The sequence below is a fragment of the Salmo salar genome, chromosome ssa13, assembly GCF_905237065.1.
Source record: "Salmo salar chromosome ssa13, Ssal_v3.1, whole genome shotgun sequence".
NCBI lineage: Eukaryota > Metazoa > Chordata > Actinopteri > Salmoniformes > Salmonidae > Salmo > Salmo salar.
The window spans coordinates 90,788,292-90,807,222 of NC_059454.1; the positions used below are offsets into that span (position 1 = coordinate 90,788,292).

The 18,931-nt window shown below is 41.4% G+C and overlaps 1 protein-coding gene and 1 long non-coding RNA gene across 2 annotated transcripts; both read right to left on the reverse strand.

Annotated features, from left to right (window-relative positions):
* Positions 1-200: 200 nt before the first annotated feature.
* On the reverse strand, positions 201-1,816 carry LOC123726095 (uncharacterized). Its single transcript, XR_006758389.1, has 5 exons — positions 1,753-1,816; positions 1,559-1,625; positions 1,241-1,394; positions 902-1,057; positions 201-399 (listed from the first exon to the last, which is right to left on the reverse strand). It is a non-coding gene; the product is annotated as an uncharacterized lncRNA (long non-coding RNA).
* Positions 1,817-9,530: 7,714 nt separating this feature from the next.
* Positions 9,531-13,825, reverse strand: LOC106568235 (E3 ubiquitin-protein ligase NEURL3). Its single transcript, XM_014138400.2, has 4 exons — positions 13,625-13,825; positions 11,023-11,526; positions 10,734-10,907; positions 9,531-10,493 (listed from the first exon to the last, which is right to left on the reverse strand). Exons 1-4 carry the CDS (start codon positions 13,644-13,646, stop codon positions 10,342-10,344), a joined length of 852 nt encoding a protein of 283 aa, XP_013993875.1. The 5' UTR covers positions 13,647-13,825; the 3' UTR covers positions 9,531-10,341.
* Between the last annotated feature and the right edge of the window lie 5,106 nt (positions 13,826-18,931).

Consider the following 18,931-nt stretch of genomic DNA (forward strand, 5'->3'; position numbering starts at 1 on the left):
AGTGTTGCAGAGAAAGGAACTCCATTACCATCACAGTCAATGGCACAGAGGATCAAACATTTACCCAGCTGCATGGATCTCAGAATGATACAGTACAGTATGCAATGTTACATTGACTTTGGACAGTTTGTACGCTGACTATTAACTCTGTGTGAAAGCATCCACTGGAAAAGCTCAACAAGTTGTTTAAAAAAAATACTTGTGACACAATAATTGCCGACTATATCATGGCACACCCTGAGAAGAAAGTAAATATTTTACTGGAGACCAATAGCAGAATCATATTATTACACATTGAGAGTTCCACAGCTTTGACATGTGCGGGACATCTGCACTCTCAACAGGAGGGGTTGCTGGGCGGCCGTGCCTAAGGATTTTCTTGGGTATGCAGGGGCGCATCTGAACACACACATAGGCCACTGCCTGTTCACCACGCTATCACACACACATAGGTCACTGCCTGTTCACCCCGCTATCATCCAGAGGCATAGGCAGGACAGGTGCATCACAGCTGGGACAGAGAGACTGAAAAACAGCTTCTATCTCAAGGCCATCAGACTGTTAAACAGCCATGACTAGCACATTAGAGGCTGCTGCCTGTAGGCATAGACTAGAAATCACTGGCCACTTTAATAATGTTTACATATCTGGCATTACTTATCTCATATGTATATACTGTTTTCTATACTTCTACGGTATCTTAGTCACTTAATAATGTTTACATATCTTGCCTTACTCATCTCATATGTATATACTGTATTCTATACTATTCTACTGTATCTTAGTCTGTTCCGCTCTGACATCGCTCCTCCATATATCTGTTCTTAAAGATAACCTGGCTCTCAGTATGTCCAAAAGGGTCAAATAAGTTTTCTAGAAATTGTAACATGGAAATACTCACTTCTACAGTCTTCCTCCAGCACCTCCTGTATCAGGTGGAAGGTGTTGGACTGGCGATGGTCTGTGGGTGTTTCTCTCCTGCCCTGGATTCTCTGGTAGACCTCAGAGTCCAGAAGAAGATGCCTCTGCTTGGGGACATCACAACTGTGTCAAATAGCTAAGAGCGGAGAATAATGATGCAATTATTACATTTGTCATACACTACATACAGATGTCTTGCCCTTTAGTTAATAAAAATGCAACTGTAATTGGAAGAGTCACCTGTCCCTGCATGGGGCAGCATACAGAGTAGCCACATGGGGGCAGCAAACTACTTTTATCACAATATGTTGGCTATGACCTTAAAACCTGACCACAGGAATCATGGAAGGCATGGTAGGTATGGAAGTCAAGGTAGGCAGAACGTTCTGTAAAGGCGCTGTCCTGGAACATTGCTGTTTGCTGTAGTTCTCATTACTCTCTCGACTGGCTTCTAAACCTTGCGTTACAACAATCTAGAGACAATATTAAATAATTCAAAACATATTGTTGAATGCTTTCTAAACTTCCTATAGCTGCTTCAATCTGTATTGAGTATAGTCATATATTTATATAAATTAATATCAGAAATATATATCAATAGCTCTCTATACAGTAAAGAGAAAATAAAATAACTAACCTGGTTTTGACAGACTAACTCCTGAAGAAGAGCTACACCTCTGGTCAGCCCAAAGACTGATTTAGGCCTGTGATGGACGACAGGGAGAAACCATTTGAACAGAACCCAATTTGAAATAGTCATTTGAAGTGAGTATAAACCTATTCTCTATTAGTGTGGTAGCCTACTTCCCTGAGAGGCTCCAACCTACCTACCTGTGTATGAGCAGTTTTACCTGTGGTCTGGAGCTCTTGATGTTGTTCTGAGCCTGCACATGCAGTATCCCTGCAGGTCTCTCCATTATGACATCACCCACTCGCCAGTCAGGGTCACCACTGTCATCAGGGCCATAGGTCAGAGGTCACTGTGGCACCTGGAGAGATGAAGCTAAGTAAATCCAGTGACCTGACAAATGCAGATACAGCAACAGAGGTGGTACGGCAGCTGAGCGCCCTTGCACTTGTGAGATAGGGAGCCTCCACCCAAGAACATCTGTACATGTCACGTCCTGACACTTGTAAGATGTCATTTTCTATAGTAGAGTAGGTCAGGGCGTGACAAGGGGTGTTTTGGGGTGGTTTTCTTGTTATCTGTTTCTATGTTGTTTTTCTAGGTTTCTATTTCTATGTTGGGGTTGTTGGGATGATCTCCAATTAGAGGCAGCCGGTTCTCATTGTCTCTAATTGGAGATCATATTTATGTAGGGGTTTTTTCCATTTGTGTTTGTGGGTTGTTCATTTTTGAGTAGTGTTATTTCCTCTGCGTCACGGTTTGTTGTTACAAGTATTTTGGTGTATTTCAAACGTTTCACGGAATAAATAAATATGTGGAACTACAACCATGCTGCGCGTTGGTCCGATCCTTTGAACAACCGTGACAGTACATGAAGAGATTGTATCTCCATTAGTAAGTAGACTTACTGGTATACACTAGAGTAATATATAACATACTGTAGAGTTAAAACCTTATGCCTGTAGTATTTTACAATCATGTAGACCTATGATATTACTTTTCCAATGTCTGTCTAATAAACTATTGTTATTATTGAACTGCTGCCCTCTCCCACATGATTTACAAAGGCTTTTGCTTATTGTTTATAGCACAATACTCAAAAGGACAAAACTAATGTAGTCTAAACAACATTAGAGATATGTCAAAGGAATAGACAACAATTATTTATTTGCCTAATATGAATAGTGCATTTAAATTCAACCGAAAATTAAACTCACCTGCAGTGCCATGCCCAGACTAAAAAGCTTGCAGACAGTTTAAGACAAATATAAAGAACCACAACCTGTATCCGGGTCTAATCCCTTAGTTGAGAGACTGCCCTGAGGCAATTAGGAAACTGATGACGTGCAGGATCACTTACAAAGCGTGATTATGCCGTATTCATGTACCAGACGGAATTGGGATATTCGGAAATGTCCTACTTGTTGATTCGTTAAACACGGCACGAGTATAACTACAGTCAGTTAGCAAGTCGGACATTTCCGAGTGTCCTAGTTCCGACTAGCACAAGAACGCGACAGGCTGCTACTCCGTCCCATGTGCGTCTCCAGTTTAGGTCTAAAGCATCGGGATGTGTAAATGAATGAAGCTAAAACAATCCAAAGGGGAAAATAAGATACCGTAATGGGAAAGGCCTATCTGTTAACATAAATGTTTGTATTTGTTCTGAAATGTGCGAGTTACTTTCGTCGTCACTAATTGGCGCGAGAGGGGAGAATCATTCGTGGTGGACGACATGTTCCAAGATGGCATAGCAGTCAGATGCCTTTGTCCTTCGTCTCGTCGTGTCCCGTGTGTGTGTGTGTATATATATATATATATTATTATTTATTTTTTTTCGTATTTTTTTTACATCTTTTCTTCGCATATCTTTTTATGTATTTTTTTTTCTAAAAACTCAACCTCAAAACACTCTCCTGCAACCCGCCTCACCAATTAAAAAAAATATATATATATATTATTTACCTCAAATCTGAAATCCTCAACAGAAGCTAGCCAGCTAGCCAGTTCACTGGCTAACGTTGGAGTTCAGCTAGCCACGTTTAGCGGTCATCAGCTATCCCTTAGCTCGAAAAGCTATCGGCAGTTTTGTACAGCGCGACTCAGACCAGAGCATACCAGACCTATTTTCTCTCCATGTCCTCGGATTTCTACCGCAGGCTCTGGACATCTACCCCTAGATCTTGCAGCTAGCTAGCTGCTACCCGAGTGACTATTGGCTAACGTCGGTCCCGGAGCTAACATCAATTATTCCGGAGATAGCCAGCTGAAGAGTTCCATCAGCCACTCCTGGGCTACAATCACCTATCCGGACCCGTTTTACTGCCGATGCGGAGCCCCATTGGGCCTTCACGACTGGACTACCGACGTTATTTGCCCGAGGGAGTTATCCAACTAGCCCCTCCATCGCGACGTAACCTGAACGTCCATCTGCGGCCTGCTAATCGTTAGCTGTCTTATCGGCTGCTATCTGATTAGGTCTATCGGACTATTTTCTTGGGCCACTATAATTATTTTGCCAATTGGACTGGTCCCCCCTACCACACGGAACCCCACAAATCTACAGACAGAAACGCACGAGGTGGCTAAATACAGACCTCCCTCCATCTTCTGCCAGCTTGCTACCTATGATCCGGCTAGCTGTCTGAATCTCACGGGACCGTTTTGATCACTCGACTAAGCATGCCTCTCCTTAATGTCAATATCCCTTGTCCATTGCTGTTCTGGTTAGTGTTTGTTGGCTTATTTCACTGTAGAGCCTCTAGCCCTGCTCATTATACCTTATCCAACCTTTCAGTTCCACCACCTACACATGCTATGACATCTTCTGGTTTCAATGATGTTTCTAGAGACAATATCTCTCTCATCATCACTCAATGCCTAGGTTTACCTCCACTGTATTCACATCCTACCATACCTTTGTCTGTACATTATACCTTGAAGCTATTTTATCGCCCCCAGAAACCTGCTCCTTTTACTCTCTATTCTGGACGTCATAGACGACCAATTCTCATAGCTTTTAGCCGTACCCTTATCCTGCTCCTCCTCTGTTCCTCTGGTGATGTAGAGGTGAATCCAGGCCCTGCAGTGCCTAGCTCCACTCCTATTCCCCAGGCGCTCTCTTTTGATGACTTCTGTAACCGTAATAGCCTTGGTTTCATGCCTGTTAACCTGTTTGGGATAGGGGGCAGTATTTTCACGGCCGGATAAAAAACGTACCCGATTTAATCCTGTTACTACTCCTGTCCAGAAACGAGAATATGCATAAAACTGTTTGAATGGTGTCTGTGAGTATAACAGAACTCATATGGCAGGCCAAAACCTGAGAAGATTCTATACAGGAAGTGCCCTGTGTGACAATTTGTTCTCCTTCTAGGGCATCTCTATCAAAAATACAGCATCTCTGCTGTAACGTGACATTTTCTAAGGCTTCCATTGGCTCTAAGAAGGTGCCAGAAAGTGGAATGAGAGCTCTCCAGTCTCTGGGCGAAAAACAGCAGGGGTTTTTGTGAGTGATCCTTCTGAGAACAATGACACTTAGGCGCGCGTGCACGAGACGACTCAATTTTTTTCTTTCGGTGTTTGAATGAACACAACGTCGCCCGGTTGGAATATTATCGCTATTTTACGAGAAAAATAGCATAAAAATATATTTTAAACAGCGTTTCACATGCTTCGAAGTACGGTAATGGAATATTTTTTAGTTTTTTGTCACGAAATGCGCCGGCGCGTCACCCTTCGGATAGTGACTTGAACGCACGAACAAAACGGAGCTATTTGGATATAACTATGGATTATTTTGAACCAAAACAACATTTGTTGTTGAAGTAGAAGTCCTGGGAGTGCATTCTGACGAAGAACAGCAAAGGTAATCCAATTTTTATTATAGTAAATATGAGTATGGTGAGTGCCAAACTTGGTGGGTGTGAAATTAGCTAGCCCGTGATGGCCGGGCTATGTACTTAGAATATTGCAAAATGTGCTTTCACCGAAAAGCTATTTTAAAATCTGACACTCGAATTGCATAGAGGAGTTCTGTATCTATAATTCTTAAAATAATTTTTGTTTTTTTGTGAACGTTTATCGTGAGTAATTTTGTAAAAAGTTCACCGGAAGTCTGCGGTGGGTATGCTAGTTCTGAACATCACATGCTAATGTAAAAAGCTGGTTTTTGATATAAATATGAACTTGATTGAACAAAACATGCATGTATTGTATAACATAATGTCCTATGGTTGTCATCTGATGAAGATCATCAAAGGTTAGTGCTGCATTTAGCTGTCTTTTTGGTTTTTGTGACATTATATGCTTGCTTTGAAAATGGCTGTGTGATTATTTCTGGGTTGGTACTCTCCTGACATAATCTAATGTTTTGCTTTCGTTGTAAAGCCTTTTTGAAATCGGACAGTGTGGTTAGATTAAGGAGACTCTTGTCTTTAAAATGGTGTAAAATAGTCATATGTTTGAGAAATTGAAGTTTTTGCATTTTTTAGGTATTTGTAATTTGCGCCACTCTATACCATCGGATATTGGTGAGGCTAGCGGAACGTCTGTCCCTAACAGGTTAACATTAGAAGCCTTCTCCCTAAGTTTGTTTTATTCACTGCTTTAGCACATTCTGCCAACCCGGATGTCCTAGCCGTGTCTGAATCCTGGCTTAGGAAGAAGTCCACCAAAAACTCTGGAATCTTCATCCCTAACTACAACATTTTCAGACAAGATAGAACGGCCAAAGGGGGCGGTTTTAGCCTGCAGAGTTCTGTCCTACTATCCAGGTCTGTACCCAAACAATTTGAACTTCTACTTTTAAAAATCCATCTCTCTAAAAACAAGTCTCTCACCGTTGCCGCCTGCTATAGACCACCCTCTGCCCCCAGCTGTGCTTTGGACACCATATGTGAACTGATTGCCCCACATCTGTCTTCAGAGCTCGTGCTGCTAGGTGACCTAAACTGGGACATGCTTAACACCCCAGCCATCCTACAATCTAAGCTTGATGCCCTCAATCTCACACTAATTATCAATGAACCTACCAGGTACCACCCCAAAGCCGTAAACACGGGCACCCTCATAGATATCATCCTAACCAACTTGCCCTCTAAATACCCCTCTGCTGTTTTCAACCAAGATCTCAGCGATCATTGCCTGCATCCGTAATGGGTCAGCGGTCAAACGACCTCCACTCATCACTGTCAAACGCTCCCTGAAACATTTCAGCGAGCAAGCCTTTCTAATCGACCTGGCCCGGGTATCTTGGAAGGATATTGACCTCATTCCATCAGTAGAGGATGCCTGGTTATTTTTTTTAAATGCCTTCCTCACCATCTTAAATAAGTATGCCCCATTCAAGAAATTTAGAACCAAGAACAGATATAGCCCTTGGTTCTCTCCAGACCTAACTGCCCTTAACCAACACAAAAACATCCTACGGCGTTCTGTATTAGCATCTAACAGCCCCCATGATATGCAACTTTTCTGGGAAGTTAGAAACCAATATACACAGGCAGTTAGAAAAGCCAAGGCTAGCTTTTTCAAGGAGAAATTTGCTTCCTGCAACACAAACTAAAAAGTTCTGGGACACTGTAAAGTCCATGGAGAATAAGAACACCTCCTCCCAGCTGCCCACTGCACTGAGGATAGGAAAGTCTGTCACCTCTGATAAAGCCACTATAAGAGAATTTCAATAAGCATTTTTCTACGGCTGACCATGCTTTCCACCTGGCTACCCCTACCGCTGTCAACAGCACTGCACCCCCCACAGCTACTCGCCCAAGCCTTCCCCATTTCTCCTTCTCAAAAATCCAGTCAGCTGATGTTCTGAAAGAGCTGCAAAATCTGGACCCCTACAAATCAGCCAGGCTAGACAATCTGGACCCTTTCTTTCTAAAATTATCTGCCGAAATTGTTGCAACCCCTATTACTAGCCTGTTCAACCTCTCTTTCGTGTCGTCTGAGATTCCAAAAGATTGGAAAGCAGCTCCTGTCATCCCCCTCTTCAAAGGAGGGGACACTCTTGACCCAAACTGCTACAGACCTATATCTATCCTACCCTGCCTTTCTAAGGTCTTCGAAAGCCAAGTCAACAAACAAATTACCGACCATTTCGAATCCCACCGCACCTTCTCCGCTATGCAATCTGGTTTAAGAGCTGGTCATGGGTGCACCTCAGCCATGCTCAAGATCCTAAACGATATCGTAACCGCCATCGATAAGAAACAATACTGTGCTGCCGTATTCATTGACCTGGCCAAGGCTTTCGACTCTGTCAATCACCACATCCTCATCGGCAGACTCAATAGCCTTGGTTTCTCAAATGATTGCCTCGCCTGGTTCACCAACTACTACTCTGATAGAGTTCAGTGTGTCAAATCGGAGGGCCTGTTGTCCAGGCCTCTGGGTAGTCTCTATGGGGGTGCCACAGGGTTCAATTCTTGGGCCAACTCTTTTCTCTGTATACATCAATGATGTCGCTCTTGCTGCGGGTGAGTCTCTGATCCACCTCTACGCAGACAACACCATTCTGTATACTTCTGGCCCTTCTTTGGACACTGTTTTAACAACCCTCCAGACGAGCTTCAATGCCATACAACTCTCCTTCCGTGGCCTCCAACTGCTCTTAAATACAAGTAAAACTAAATGCATGCTCTTCAACCGATCGCTGCCCGCACCTGCCCGCCCGTCCAGCATCACTACTCTGGACGGTTCTTACTTAGAATATGTGGACAACTACAAATACCTAGGTGTCTGGTTAGACTGTAAGCTCTCCTTCCAGACTCACATCAAACATCTCCAATCCAAAGTTAAATCTAGAATTGGCTTCCTATTTCGCAACAAAGCATCCTTCACTCATGCTGCCAAACATACCCTCGTAAAACTGACCATCCTACCGATCCTCGACTTCGGCGATGTCATTTAGAAAATAGCCTCCAAAACCCTACTCAATAAACTGGATGCAGCCCAGTGCCATCCGTTTTGTCACCAAAGCCCCATATACTACCCACTGCGACCTGTACGCTCTCGTTGGCTGGCCCTCGCTTCATACTCATCGCCAAACCCACTGGCTCCAGGTCATCTACAAGACCCTGCTAGGTAAAGTCCCCCCTTATCTCAGCTCACTGGTCACCATAGCAGCCCCCACCTGTAGCACGCGCTCCAGCAGGTATATCTCTCTGGTCACCCCCAAAGCCAATTCCTCCTTTGGCCGTCTCTCCTTCCAGTTCTCCGCTGCCAATAACTGGAACGAACTACAAAAATTTCTGAAACTGGAAACACTTATCTCCCTCACTAGCTTTAAGCACCAGCTGTCAGAGCAGCTCACAGATCACTGCACCTGTACATAGCCCATCTATAATTTAGCCCAAACAACTACCTCTTCTCCTACTATATTTATTTATTTTGCTCCTTTGCACCCCATTATTTCTATTTCTACTTTGCACTTTCTTCCACTACAAATCTACCATTCCAGTGTTTTACTTGCTATATTGTATTTACTTTGCCACCATGGCCTTTTTGCCTTTACCTCCCTTATCTCACCTCATTTGCTCACATTGTATATAGACTTATTTTTCTACTGTATTATTGACTGTATGTTTGTTTTACTCCATGTAACTCTGTGTTGTATGTGTCGAACTGCTTTGCTTTATCTTGGCCAGGTCGCAGTTGTAAATGAGAACTTGTTCTCAACTTGCCTACCTGGTTAAATAAAGGTGAAATAAAATGTAAATTAAAATGTTTACTGTTGCTTTGTTACATTTTGACAAGATGAACTTGCTGATTTTCCAGACTATAGTAGGCTATGAATATAATGTCCTTAGGCCCATCGAGAGTGACCTTGCTGATAGCTACTTTATTGAAGAAACAAGTATTTACTATGACTGTGATATGTTGTTGTCCCACCTAGCCATCTTAAGATGTAAATCGCTTTGGATAAGAGCGACTGCTAAATAACTACAATGTAAAAATACAAATAAAAAGAACGGTGTACCTTTGAGGATAAATGCACTTTTATTTACATGTGGATTTATATAGTGAAACTATTAACACATCTGTACATTGACAAAGTCTAGGCCTACAGTACATCAAGTAGTAGGCTAAAGCCTATTCATCTCACACAGCATAGCCTGGGCCTTTTATTTAAGTTATAGTGCCCTCGAAGCTGGTGTTTGGAGGATATATTGGCATGGGTGTTGTTAGGCCCGAGAAGAAGTCAACGGCCTGCAAACGGTGGCAATATATCCTCCAAACACCGGCTTTGAGGGTATTATCACTTTTATACAAGGGGTTACCAACATTCAAATGATTTACATATTTTCATTGAAAACGTTATTTTTATGAATTTATTCATACTATTTCATCCTTCCACAACATATTGCCCCGAAACATTTAGTCCCAACACAAACCTAGGGTTGCTACCCAAGCCGGCAGGTCATTCTTTCTATTGGTTCGTTGCCAGAGACGTGACCCAGTCATTAAGTATTTTTGTTCAGCATCTTTGGACGCGACCCAATCGTTCTTTCTAAATGTTCTATTGCCATACTGGCTGGCAACGTTCTTATCCCTTGCTTGCTAGCTAGCCAACTATGGCTAATTTACGGTCACGTCAAACAGTGCAGCCAGAATAACAACAAAGTAACTGCATTTGCATTTGTCTAAGGTGTTTTCTAGTGACATTTATTTGGCTACATCCATAATAATGAACTAATGATGTGCGATTTCACCTGGTTATAGAAAATGTGCTTTCAATTTTTGTCAGTAAACTTTCTATCCACCTGTCCTCGCTGTCTGAGCTGTCGCTATCTGATTGACAGGCGACACAGCGGGCAGATTCCGAACTCGGCGGTGACGCGCTCTGCGCAGCAATGGCACAGGCAGCGGTGCCCGCAGGATAGGACCACAGAAGCTCTCAAGGATAGACACACAGCGCAATCTTCAACCAAGTCCCGCTCTACAGTGTAGGATAGATAAACAGCAACAACAAAAAACATTATGATCGCCAAGCCAAGACAGAAGTTGCAAAGAGAACTACATGGTAAATAGACAACAGTACCTTAAAAAGAACATGATCAACAGAAATCCATATATTCTAAACATTGAAATGAAACTGTATTATAACCATATCAATTTGATTGCTTTTCCACTCCCCAGCCTGAATGAATAGACTTTAGTAATGCAGTTGGTTACTAACCTGCAGAGGAGTCCATCTGTGTGGTAGTGATAGGGTCAGTGGGGAGGTGGTTGCCCTGAGAGGTGCAACAGGGATGACCCTTGTTCACACACATGCAGCTGTCCTCATAAGATACAGAGGGAGGAGGGGGGACAGGGCAGGACCTCCGCGTATTCCATCTTTTTTTTTTTGATCCTGAGGGATAGAAGAATAATATAAAGAACAGATCATTTAAGGAGTATTTTAATATAATCTGGAACAAAATAGATTTTTACATTTGATTAAACAAGAAATTCACCAAATGCCTCACCCAATAAGAGCACAGCTCTGGTCTGCCCGTAGACATCTATAATAGCCCAGAGGGGGCTTCTCACATCCACCCCCTTCAGGAGCAGGTACCTCACACGATTTGGCCCCTCGTACACCAGCACCCCTTCAGGGGTCACCCAGAAGCGGAGCTCTGCCCCTGGCATGTTGAGGCTGGAGGGCACGGGGGATGCCCAGTACCGGTCGGTGGTGGTGAGGTCAGGGATGGCCATGGCAGGGAGGAAGAGTGGCCCACAGGAGGAAGGGGGTATGGAGGTGAATCCCAGCCGCAAAGCTCCATTCCAGTGCTGGTCACAAAGCTCCACCCGCAGATGTATCTTCTCCTGAACCCTGACTGGCCGACTGCTGAAGGTCAGGCCATTCTGGAAGGTCTCCCTGTTCCTCTCCACACGTCTACCTCCCAGACTCAGACACACCTGGGTCCCCAATACCCCTTTATGGAAGGACAGTGGCCCCAGACAGTGACGCCCATGTGTTTGGCAAAATTCTAAAGAGAGGAAGATTATTTTTAATGGTGGTCTAATGGCAAGTCTACTTTCCTTCAGAAAACTTTAAGATAAGTGTAAACATTCTCGCAGTTTGCAGACAAGTCAAGACAAGTGTGAAGATGAAATGTATGGGTTTCATCACGTTTCATGTGCTATAAAGAAATATTCATGAACTTTGATATTTATATTATGTTCTTGACTACACTTAAGCCACAATATCCTTGAGTTTATGGTTTTATAGCAAAGATCTCACTGATCCTTTAGTTTTATTATCTCTTGCTAAAGTCCAAATGTCATATTAATTATTAACATATTTGATAAAAGGAGTAAATTGGTCATAAAAAATTAAGGACCAAGGCACTCTTCACATAGTTGATTAAAATGGCTTTATTTGTATGGCATGTTTAATGGAAACAAAGATTACAAACGCAGACGCATTTCGGCTGCATGGCCTTAGTCAGGGAGTACAAAGATACGATAATTCGATGTCCTCATTTGGACAGCATTTTCCAATCAACCCTGATTTGAAGGGAGGGAGTAGTTACAGAAATCATAGGACAACACCTAGTAAGCAATGCTATACACATCAAAAAGTTAAATATACTGAACAAAACTATAAACGCAAAATGTAAAGTGTTGGTCTCATGTTTCATGAGCTGAAATAAAAGATCGCAGAAATGTTCCATATGCACAAAAAGCTTCTTTTTTTTTTTGACTGCATGAATGTCCACCAGAGCTGTTTGAGAATTAAATGTTAGAAATGTAACCACTCTCAGATTAATAGACAGAGCTATGGATGCAAGGACTGACCATCCATTACATAAAAATGGTTGTTTTAACCATGTTATGAGGCTCTACAGTGTTTGTTTACATTTACAATGTTTACAAACATTGGAGTTCTCATGGAGTGTGACAGTTGAACTAAAATTCATGAGGCATTTCTAAGTTATATTCTTCAAGAATCAAATGATATATATATATATATATATGTATATAATTTATAATTCCACAAATGGATGTAGCAACTACAGATTGCCTCTTTTTAAGTCTATCAAAAGTGTGCAAGTTTGAGCATGTGTCCATTAGTCCTATGGATTAAAATAAAATTATCAGCATGAATTGGATTGAGCAATAAAACCCCCACTTTAATTCCATAGCCTTGGATCCGCACTATGCAGCTGTTACAAGAGCGCATTTTTCACAGGCTGTCCACTGGTTTCAAAAATAATGACTGATGGGCAGCTTAAACTTCTTGAATTCAACCATTATTTGGTTCAAATCCACATTTGGATTTGTGAACAGACATCCATAACAACCACAATCCGTAAACCGCAATAGCTAAATGAGAGAGCAACATTGTCATTCACATCAATGCGCTGTGTAGATATAAAAAAATAAATTATATGCGTATCGCCGTAGACTACACCACTGCTGTCATCCTTACCTCCAAGAGTTTATTTAAATTGGATAATCTTTGGATGCCGACAGCAGTCGCACGTTTGGAAGACACCGCTTGGACTGTAGCCTACGAAAGCCTATTCCTGCTCTTTTCCCGCAATCCAGTTGTAAACGCCTTTTTTCAATGCTGATTTGAATGTCATTGAGAAAACAGAGAAGTGGCTTTTTTTCCCGCAAACATCCTTTCTGAATTTAAAAGTAATCCTCGAAGTAATCTCTAGTTTTTCAAAAGTATCTGTAATCTGATAACAATAGTTTTGCTGGTAAGGGATTACAGTTTTTTTTAAATCCCTTACATGTAATCCGTTACTCCCCAACCTTGCTTGTTATTAATAGATTACCATTTCATTTTAGAATAGCAATTTTTGCAATGTTTTTACCAATAATGTGTATGCACCCTAGATGACAGACAGGGGGCTTTTGAAGCCACCGAGCAATTTAATACTCCATTGTAAAAAATTAGGGGGGAAGCTATAAAAATGTATTTAATAATGTCTACACACGTTTTTGACAAGTATATGCTATTACAGACACCTTAATGCTTATGTTTAAATTATATTATGTACATGTGTTATATCTGTCTACACATCTGTTGTTTAATACATCAGAATGTGAATAATATTAATATTGTATTCTTACCAATGCTCTTACAGTTCCCCATTCTCTTCAGGTTTGCCTGTCTTGAAGTGTGCTTATTATCTATGGAGTCTACAGACTGGACTGATACAGTAGCAGGGCAGCAGTGACGTTGGCTTGTATTAGTGTGACAAGTGTATAGTTTTGTTTTGAGACAGAACAACCTCTTCAGTTTAAGGTTGGGGGAGTGGTATGAAAACACAGCCTCACCTACCCACTCTTCTCCGCTCAGCAAAATGACTTCGCAAAATGTATGCTGTTACTGTTTTATATTATATTGCAATAAAGAAGGGGAGTTGTATCATGGATTGATGTTTATGAATATCACAATAATTGTATATATTTTTTTACAATTCTTGACATCATTTTTTCATTCACTAGTTTTATCTTACTGCATACATTATTCAGATAAAATGGGGCGATACAGAATGTAAATGGAGCTGTGAATGGCCATTATGATGTGTTTACTGTGTTCTGTTCTCTAACCGGAGACAGAAGCAATACAGACAGAAAAGTTAAAACACACCAGACCAACCTTCAGTGGCTATCAAATCTTGAACCCTGAGACAACCTTTCAACAGAATAAGTACCTGTCTTCAGATGAAAGAGCCAAGCTTGCTCCCACACTGAGCATGACACAAAGCCAGGTGAAGGTATTGTACTGTAGATGGCATCAACACTTACAGAGTGTCACGACTTCCGCCGAAGTTGGTCCCTCTCCTTGTTCGGGCGGTGTTCGGCGGTCGAAGTCGCCGACCTTCTAGCCATCGCTGATCCTCTTTTCATTTTCCTTTGGTTTTGTCTTGTCTTGTATCACACCTGGTTCCAATCCCATCAATTACATGTTGTATATTTAACCCTCTGTTCCCCCTCATTGTCCTTGTCGGTGATTGTTTTGTTTTGTAAGCTATGTGCAAGATATGTTCTGGTGTGCGACGGGTTTTGTACCCACTTGTATTATTTTGTATATTTTGGTTTTTGGAGTTTTTGAGCACTTATTAAACTGCTCCATTTTATACCAAGTTTGATCTCCTGCGCCTGACTTCCCAGCCACCAGCACGCACCCTTACACAGAGTCATTAATGAATGATAATCAAACATCCCACTGGGCACAGAAGTCATTTCAATGTCTAGTTTTGATTTACATTTTACGTGAATTCAAAGTGAAAAAATTATAGTTTCACCATGTCATTGGAATTAGGTTAATAGTTGGGTAAAAAAAACCATTGATGACTTTTTGCAAGTCCAATCAGTTTCCACATTGATTCAACAATCCTTACATATATTTTTAGGTTGAAATGACCTTGAAACAATGTTGATTGAACCTTTCAGTTTCGAATTCACTCAGCATGACTGTCTAACGGAAGCAACAGTGCCAATAGATAGATCCATAAAACATCAGCTGGCTTTAGTGATATAAAAGCATAAGTACTTCAGTTCAAGTAAATCTGTTTGCTGCATGGCCTAACATCATTTAGTCTGTCACACTTACACTCATTTTATCCCCAGAAATAATTTCAGAGCCTATGGAACTGGTTTGTTGCATGGCCCCTTGAGAAACGGTAGAAAAAAAACAAAAACAAGAGGAGGGAAGGAATACAGTGTTGGGGTGAGAGTTACAGGCTATACTGGCTGGGGGTTGGGACGTGCAGGCTGCTCGGGCTGGCTGAGTGGTCTGGCCAATCTACTGGTCACTCTGTATACAAAACAAAGAATCTTTGTGGCGGGTGGATGGGTTGGGAAACTCAGATGGCTCAGGCCAGCCATTTTTTTCCAGTGTCATATGGATGCATTGGGATATGCGTCCACATGGACATGTGTCTAGGCGGGTTGGCATGTGTATGCTTGTCTGCGCGAATGGTCACTCCCTACCCTAACCATGCCCAGTTCGCCACTGAGTATGTTGTTGTCGAAACGTGTTTCACTAGCCTGAGTTATAATACTCTACACCGTCATTAATTTTCCACATCGTGAATTGTATAAAAATTCCAATTAGCCATTGCACCAGCTGTCGTCATCGGTAGTTCTATGTTAAGAAACATCAGGGTTCCCGGTGCAAAAAAACATTTGCTATTCTAGAGCACGAGTACAGGACATTACAAGGCTGCTTCCGACCATTCTACGACAGCTGCCAGGAACTGACGCTGTCGTAGTCCATGTGGGGTTAAACAACATTAGGAGGGCTAGCTGGGAACTTCTGAAAATTGATTTTAAAGAACTGATTCTAGCATTGAAAGATTCCCAAAAGCTGCCAATTATTTCAGGTCCAGTACCATCTTTCGGCCGCGGGTGTGAAAGATTCAGCAGGTTACTGGCATTACACACCTAGCTAAAAGATTACTGTAGCTCTGCTGGAATCACTTTTATAGATAACCTTGACACCTTCTGGAAACAGAAGATGCTCTACAGGAATGACAGAGTCCATCCAAATCATCTTGGCTTCTGGACTCTGTCCACACATTTCAAGGCTGCATTGAGACAATGACTTATCAATGACCCAAGCCCAGCTGCAAATGTACATTGTCCCAGGGGTGTTGGCAGACACAATGTAAGTAACTTAATTTATGTCCCTCTAACTGCCCTGAATGCCTCTATTGATCCTACAGCTATTGTATGCAGTAATCATGTGCCTATGAGAGTTATACGGTTAGCACTGAGGCAGTGTGCCCTAGTAGGACGTCCACTGTGTGCAGCTCACCCTGCACTATCAGCTCAAACATAAATAACATGAGCATGTCTACTTCTGCTAAGCTTCCCAATAAAGCAATGAAAACAATCAAGCATCCCAGAAAAGTCCTAAAAAGGGCCCACATTAATATATGTAGCTTAAGAAACAAGGTTAATGAAATCAATTACTTGCTAGTAACAGATGACATTCACATTCTGACAATCTCTGAACCTCACTTAGATAATACCTTTGATGATACAGTGGCAGCAATACATGGTTATAACATCTACAGAAAAGGCAGAAATGCCAACAGTGCTTTGCTGTCTATGTTCAGAACCACATTCCTGTAAAAATTGTTAAATACTGTTGAAGTAATACGGCTACAGATTAATATGCCTCACCTAAAGTCCATTCTTGTGGGAAGCTGCTATAGACCACCAAGTGCTAACAGTCATTATCTGGATAATATGTGTGAAATGCTTGGTAATGTATGTGATACCAACAGAGAGGTATATTTATCTGGGTGATTTCAATATTGACTGGCTTTCATTAAGCTGCCCACTCAAGAAAAAGCTTCAAACTGTAATCAGTGCCTGCAACCTAGTTCAGGTTATCAGTCAACCTACCATGGTAGTTACAAACAGCACAGGAATGAAATCATCAACATGCACTGATCACATCTTTACTAATGCTGCTGGGATTTGATTTAAAGCAGTATCCAAATCCATTGGATGTAGTGATCACAATATAGTAGTCATATCTAGGAAAACCAAAGTTCCAAAGGCTGGTCCTAATATAGTGTATAAGAGGTAATACAATAAGTTTTGTAGTGATTCCTATGTTGATTATGTAAATAATATGTGCTGGTCTGTGGTGTTGTCACGTTCTGACCTGTAAAGGTGTTATTTGTTAGTGTTTAGTTTGGTCAGGACGTGGCAGGGGTATTTGTTTTATGTGGTTGTGTGTATGTGTCCATATAGAGAGGGGTATTTGATTTATTAGTCCAGGGTTTTGGTTATTGTTCTATGTTAGTTTATTTCTATGTTCTGTCTAGTCATTTGTATTTCTATGTTTAGTTAATTGGTGTTGGGGCCTTCAGTTGGAGGCAGCTGTCTACCGTTGCTTCTGATTGAAGGTCCTATAATTAGGGGTGTGTTTGTATTGTGGATTGTGGGTAGTTGTATACTGTTTTGTGCTTGTCACCTGACAGAACTGTTAGTGTCGTTTCTGTTAATTGTATATGTGTTTATTTTGTTTCTCCTTCTTATATATTAAAAAGAGAAGATGAGTATACACTTCCCTGTTGCGTCTTGGTCCTCCACACACGACACACATTACAGATGTGTAATGAGGAAAAACCAGACACTGCACTTGACATATTTATGAAATTGCTTATTCCAGTTACAAATAAGCATGCACCCATTAAGAAAATGACTGTATTTTTTTTTTTAAATCCCCTTAGATTGATGAGAAATAAAAAAATGGCTGGTTGAGAGGGATGAGGCAAAAGGAAATAAATAAGTCTGCCTGCACAACTGGTTGGAAAACATACTGCAAATTGAGAAATCATGTGACTAAACTGAATAAAAAGAAGTAGAATCTATAGTATGACACAAAGATAAATTATATAAAGAATGATAGCAACTTTAAATGAAATTTTGGGCAAAAGGCAAACTCAGCTCCATCATTCATTGAATCAGATGGCTCATTCATTACAAAACACGCTGATAATTCCAACTACTTTAATGATTTTTTCATTGGCAAGATTAGCATACTTAGGCATGATATGCCAGCAACAAATGCAGACACTACACATCCAAGTATATCTGACCAAATTATGAATTCTGTAAAGTATGTGTGGAAGAGGTGAAAAATGTGTTGTCTATCATCAATGACAAGCCACTGGGGTCTGACAACTTGGAAGGTAAATTACTGAGGATAATAGCAGATGATATTGCCACTACTATTTACCATATCTTCAATTGAAGCCTACTAAAAAGTGTGTGTCCTCAAGCCTGGAGGGAAGCAAAAGTTATTCCCCTACCTAAGAATAGTAAAGCCCCCTTAACTGGCTCAAATAGCCAACCAATCTGGCTGTTACCAATCCATAGTAAACTTTTGGAAAAATTGTGCTTGACCAGATACAATGCTATTTTACAGTAAACAAATTCACAACAAACTTTCAGCACGCTTATAGGGAAGGACATTCAACAAGCACAGCACTTACATTATTAGCTGAGAGATTAGCTGAGAGAAATTGATGATTAAAAGATTGTGGGGGCTGTTTTGTTAGACTTCAGTACGGCTTTTGACATTGTAGTTCATAGTCTTTTGCTGGAAAAACATGTGTCATGGCTTTACACCCCCTGCTATATTGTGGATAAAGAGTTTCCTGTCTAACAGAACACAGAGGGTGTTCTTTAATGGAAGCCTCTCCAACAAAGTCCAGGTAGAATCAGGAATTCCTCAGGGCAACTGTCTAGGCCCCTTACTTTTTTCAATCTTTACTAACGACATGCCACTGGCTTTGAGTAAAGCCAGTGTGTCCGTGTATGCGGATGACTCAACACTATACACGTCAGCTACCACAGCAACTGAAATGACAACAACACTTAACAAAGAGCTGCTGTTCTTTCTGAATG

Coding starts and splice junctions, on each gene's coding strand:
- LOC106568235 (XM_014138400.2), bottom strand. CDS start 13,646: ATGGGGAACTGTAAGAGCATTG. Junction 11,527..13,624: donor GGGGAACTGTAAGAGCATTG/GTAAGAATACAA, acceptor TCCTCTCTTTAG/AATTTTGCCAAACACATGGG. Junction 10,494..10,733: donor ACAGATGGACTCCTCTGCAG/GTTAGTAACCAA, acceptor CCTACACTGTAG/AGCGGGACTTGGTTGAAGAT.